Below are 6,037 nucleotides of genomic sequence, written 5' to 3' on the forward strand. Positions count from 1 at the left end.
CAGAGAAACATTTAAAGGCAGAAGAATATAGAGCCGTGCTGGAGGACAAAACACAAACTACCAAAAACTGTATAAATCAAAGGACATATTTTCTCAATCACAGAAATTCCCAAGGTTCCTAACCAGAAAACTCTGTACTAATATTAAATGGAAATTACACTGACACATTCCTAATTACCAGTAATTACTATTTCATCTTCAAATTAAGTACCAATAATTGTTCATCCTATGAGGTTTTAATATGCAAATAAACATGAAGCTGCCTGTCAGAATAATTTTGCCAAAGTTTGAGGGAAGTCCATGGTCATCCACTTTGTTAGAAGAAATAAAAGTGTAAACTACTTTCTAAATTGGGAGAAAATTCAAGAATCCGAGGTGCAAAGGGACTTGGGAGTCCTCGTGCAGCATTCACTAAAGGTTAACTTGCAGGCTGAGGAAGGCAAATGCAATGTTAGCAGTCATTTCGAGAGGACTAGAATATAAAAGCAGGGATGTAATGTTAAGGTTTTATAATGTATTGGTGAGGCATCATTTAGAGTATTATGAGGAGATTTGGGCCCCTCATCTAAGAAAGGAGGTGCTGACAGTGTGCAGAGTTTCAAGGAGATTCACAAAAATAATACTGGGAATGAAAGGCTTGTCACGTGAGGAGCCTTTGATGGCTCTGGGCCTGTACTCGCTGGAGTTCAGAAGAATGAGAAGAGACCTCATTGAAACCTATCAAATGTTGGAAGGTCTGAATAGAGTGGATGTGGAGAGGATGTTTCCTATGGCAGGGGAGTCTAAGGCTAGAGGGCACAGCCCCAGAATAGAGGGATATGCTTTTAGAATGAAAATGATGAGGAATTTCTTTAGCCAGAGGGTGGTGAATATGTGGAATTCTCTGCCACAGGTGGCTGTGGTGGACAAGTCATTGGGTATATTTAAGGCAGAGGTTGATAGGTTCTTGATAGGTTCATGGCATCAAAGGTTACTGGGAGAAGACTGGGGAGTGGGGCAGAGGAGGGGAAAAAAGGATCAGCCATGATTGAAAGACAAATTGATAAGACTCTTGATTAATCGCAGCATGGAAGGATACAGGGAGAAGGCAGGAGATTGGGGCTGAGAGGGGAAAATGGATCGATGGGCCAAATAGCCTAACTCTGCACCTATATCTTATATAACTATTCAAACAACAACTGTGCCCACGTTTCAGTTTAGAATTGCAGGCATCACAGGGGCTCCGAGAAAACGTTTCTGAATTGCTATTTTCTATAATACAAAGCCACGCCATCTCAGCGTTCTTCAAGAAACACTGCTAAAAGTTTGTGATATTTTATATACAGCCCCCACCCACACATGAGCAAATTGGATTCCTTACGTAAATGCTTTAAGAATTCTCTGCCTGTACTCGCAGGTAATTTTACACAAAAAGAAAACATTTTTGAAAGGAGTATCAATACAAAAGAACGTACACACTCTATACGCAACATACTGACGCTGGAGTGTCTAATTTGAAACCACTGCAATCAATAAAGTAAAACATGGAATAGTAAAGTACAGAAACAGGCCATTCGGCCCACAATGTTGTGCTGAACCAGCTAAAAAGAAAATCAAAAACCACCAAGAACTAATCCCTCCTACCTACACAATGTCCATCTCCCTCCATCTTTTTCATACCCATGCGCCTATCCAAAAGTCTCTGAAAAGTCTCTACCATCATACCAGTCAATGTATTCCAGGCATCCACCACTCTGATGGTAAAAAAAACTTACCCCTCACATCCCCCTTGAACCTACCTACCCACTCTCACCTTTAATGCATACCTCTGGTATTAGACATTTAAATCCTGGGAAACAGATACTCCTCTTTACTTAATCTATGCACATGCTCCTCATAATCTTACAAACCTCTAGCAGATCTCCCCTCGGCCTCCAGCGCTTCAGAGAAAACAACATAAGTTTATCCAGCTCTCATGATCACACGTCCTCTAAACCAGGCAACATTCTGGCGAACCTCTTCCGCATCGACCCCAAAGCCCCAACATCTTTCCTATAGTGGGACAATCAGAACTGCATGCAATACTCCAGACGTGGCCCACCCAGAGTCTGATAAAGTTGCAGCACTTCCTCTAAAGCAGGCAGCATCCTGGTTAAACCTCATTGATCGAGCTACTTTGGTGGTTTCATAAATTGATTTCATTGTTTTAATTCTGAATTGTCCTATGATGAACTGATCACTGAAAATCATTTCAATTTGATCTATGCCCTGTAATAGCCTGAGGCCCTCGTTATTTAATTTCAGAATCTTGTTCCCCATTACGGGTATTTAAAAACAATACAAGTATGTTATTTTAAATAAATATTTAATGCATAGGACCATTGCATCTGGGCATTAAAATCTGTGTTTTGTTTCCCCCAGTTGGGCTCATGTTGAACGTATATTTGGTCAATACAGAGCAGAGGTTTCAGTGTTCGGGGGACGGTATCAGTCCGTGTATGTTTTCCAACAGGCTGCGTGGGTGAACCTGGATCAGGGGTAGAGTAACTACACTTCACTGTAGCAATTCTCAATGATACACCCCTCCAATATTTCAACCAGGTCCTGAAGAAGGGTCTCGGCCAGAAACATCGACCGCTTACTCTTTTCCACAGACGCTGCCTGAGCTGCTGAGTTCCTCCAGCGTTTTGTGAGAGTTGATTTGGATTTCCAGCATCTGCAGACTTTCTCGTGCCCACAAATGTGTTGGGGTGGCACAAAGCCTCATCTGCCTCAAAGATTTTATTGCAAACAATAAAAGCAGAGAGGGTTCTGTATGTGTCCGTTTACCCCTCATTCATGCAACCCATCATAACAAAGAAAGATTACAGGGCCATTGCCGGGTTTGGAGGACCTGAGTTATATGGAAAGATTGAATATGTTAGGACTTCTTTTTAACTTGGAACATAGAAGATTGCAAAGAGATATGACAGAAGGAGACAAGATTATGAGGGGTTTAGATAGGGTAAATGCAAGCAGTCATTGTCCACTGAGGTTGGATGAGACTGCAGCTAGAGGTCATGGGTTAAGGGTGAAAGGTGAAATGTTTAAGGGGAACATGTGCTGAACTTTTCTATGACTCATTATAAAGTCACTTACTTTATCATTGCCTGTGGTACCCTGCTGCTTTGAGAATCATCTTCTGGAAATTAACCTTTATTAAGACAGTAATACCACTTCAATGGCATTAACCGCGTGTCCGTCTTGTGCAGTGCTTTGTAAATGTACGACCGCTCTTACCAGCAAACAGTGAACATACTCCGGTCCGCCAACGAGCACCGTGAAGCTCCCTAGTTGCTCCGCTAATGCCAGCAGTGCCTCGTCTTCATCGAAAATGGTGTCTGCATCTAGACGAGAAATCAGTGGCAAGGTGACTCTGAGAGGCGATTGTTCAAACCGAAGCAGCCCAACCACACGCAGCTTTGTACCTACCAGTCAGAAGTGGGAGCAGCTCATTCCGGGTATGCTCTACCCCCAAGGCCAAGGCAATTGTGGACAGTTGCTTTATGTTGTTCAACCGTGACTGGGGAAAGGAAAGAAATGAAATTGATCAATGCCATCCAACCCGGAACAGAATTCTGGAAAAAAAAAGATATTACTGGCCACTCCACTGGGCACCGCACAACATTATTCTCGTCAGCACAAGTCCCGAGCCCAGTCATTAAATGGTTTCTCTTTCTACAGATGCCGAGCCTCTGCTTTGGTCATCCATTTCCATGAATACAGGACCATAATTCACTGAAAGTGGTACCATGGGTAGATATGGTCATGAAGAAAGCTTCTGGCACCTTGGGCTTCATAAATCAAGGTAAGTTTGGATGTTATGTTGAAATTCTATAAGACAGTAGTAAGACCTAATTTGGAGTGTCATGTGCACTTTCAGCTGCCCACCCACAGGAAAGATGTCAGTAAAGTTGAAAGAGTACAGAGAAGGTTTAGAAGGATGGTGCCAGGACTGGAGGACCTGAGTTATGAGGGAAGATTGAATAGGTTAGGCCCTTATTGCTTGGAACATAGAAGATTGAGAGGAGATTTGACAGAGGTATGAAGGATCTAGGGTAAATGCAAGCAGATTTTTGCCACTTAGGTTGGGTGGGACTACAACCAGAGGCCATGGTTTAAGAGTGAAAGGTGAGAGGTTTAAGGAGAACATGAGGGGGGAATTTCTTCACTCAGAAGGTGGTGAGAGTGTGGAATGAGCTACATACTTTTCAAAAACTTGTGAACGTCAGAAGCAATATAGCAATGCAAAGGGCCTTAAGAATAAGTTGAGGGTGATATGAAGGATCTTCCAGCAATGGAACGGAAACAAAAAGAATAAAGCTAGATCAAGTCCTTTGAATAACCATATACTTAATTTCCTCAACAGTTTTCCAAATTAAACAATGAATATTGTGGATAGCAAATTGATTTTGGAGTAGTATATACAGACAACTTTCTTATTGCCCTAATCAAAGACTGGCAGGACAGTCAAGGTAAGAAGGTATAACAATAATCTTACCTCTAGTTTTTTACTGAGTCTGGCCTCCTGTGCCTTCAATCTCTCCTCCTGATACTTTTCATGCACTTCCTTCAATTTGTCTACACTAGATCTCTTGGCAGATGCTGTCCCTGTTAGGGATGCAATCAAATCAAAGTTATAATAGGTAGTAGCTTCCAATTCAACCAATTCTTTATCATTCAAAATATACACCTCAGCAGGGAGAAATCAACTAACAATTTTACTTAGTTTCTATTCATTTATCGCTACCTGAAGCTTAAGTTTCCAATTAAAATCTATCTGATTCAACGCAGTAATAGCTGCCAGAATTAATTGGAAACTCTCACATACCATTTTGTTTTGTTTATCACACATGTACTGAGAGCCCCAGTCTTAGAACACATACCGACTAACACATGTAGGGTTCTTGGTAATGTTAACTGCTAAGGCTAATGAAATGGCGTCTCTGTAATGCTAACTGCTGATGTAATAGTTTCTCTGTAGCTGCGATATTTGGGTTTTAACTACAGATAACAGGGAACTAACCAAATGAGAGACACATTATTCTATCTTGTTTGTCTGGGAACCGAGCTTTTGTGGTTTTTCGGTCGAGGCGAGTGAGGAGGTAGAACGAGTGCGGGGAGTGCTCGGTGATCACCGGACGGAGTCTACGGGAATTCGAGGGTCCAGCGGTTGGCAACGTTTCGGCGGAGGTCATTGAGGAGGAACACCGGAGGCGTGAGCTCCAAAGATTTTTGTGCACAAACTGTTAACTTTAACAAGAGTGGCGTCTTTGTCTTTTATATTTGGTTTCTCTACTAACCACACAACAAAATAAGGGTTATAAAGGCCATGTGTCAGTTTGCCATCACCGTGAAGGCCGACGAAAAGGAAAGGGCGGATCGAGCAGTGGATCATTTGGGGGCTTCTGATGATGCCCTACCTCCAGTTTACTGTAACCTGACTGCTCTGAAGAGCAAGCAGCTGCCGGAATTGAGTTCTGGAGGAGTGGCAGCTGCTCAGTGAGGTGATCCGGGCACTGGCACTATCTGGTATGTATTTGGAAAGGGGGATATGGCGCAGGCGGAGAAGACAAAACCAGCTTCAGTACCTCCATTACTGAGAGAATAGCCTCGTTTGAAGTTAAAGAACCAAATTTTATACCGGCCATGTCAGCCCCGGACCGACCTCGGCGTTGCCAGCTGGTTCTGCCTGAGAAGTATCGGAGCATTGCGTTGAGTTCACTTCATGATGATCCTGGACATTTGGGGGTGGACAAGACCTATGGTTTTTCTGGCCCTGAATGAAGTTGGAGGTTGAAGAGGACTGCAAGTCGTGCATTCGCTGCATACGCTGGAAGACACTGCCTGTGCAGGCAGCTCCTCTGTCATACCTGCAGAGTGCAGGGCTCCTGGACCTGGTGTGTATGGATTTCCTGTCTATAGAACCCGATGCCAGCAACACGGACCACTACACTGGATATGCTCAGGCTTTTCCTATCAAGGACCAGAAGGCGACTACGGTGGCAAAAGTGTTATG

At 43.2% G+C, this 6,037-nt stretch overlaps 1 protein-coding gene across 1 annotated transcript in view; it reads right to left on the reverse strand.

Moving 5' to 3' along the window:
- The window catches only part of LOC140203630 (serine/threonine-protein phosphatase 2A 65 kDa regulatory subunit A beta isoform-like), a 51,416-nt gene extending 45,801 nt beyond the window's left edge, over window positions 1-5,615 (reverse strand). The window contains exons 1-3 of the mRNA XM_072269678.1: window positions 5,610-5,615; window positions 3,451-3,541; window positions 3,259-3,359 (exon numbers count right to left, since the gene is read on the reverse strand). Of these exons, the coding sequence (XP_072125779.1) occupies window positions 3,259-3,359; window positions 3,451-3,541; window positions 5,610-5,615 (198 nt within the window). The remainder of the gene's footprint in view (window positions 1-3,258; window positions 3,360-3,450; window positions 3,542-5,609) is intronic.
- Between the last annotated feature and the right edge of the window lie 422 nt (window positions 5,616-6,037).

Source organism: Mobula birostris, chromosome 10 (assembly GCF_030028105.1).
Source record: "Mobula birostris isolate sMobBir1 chromosome 10, sMobBir1.hap1, whole genome shotgun sequence".
NCBI classification, from domain to species: Eukaryota; Metazoa; Chordata; class Chondrichthyes; order Myliobatiformes; family Myliobatidae; genus Mobula; species Mobula birostris.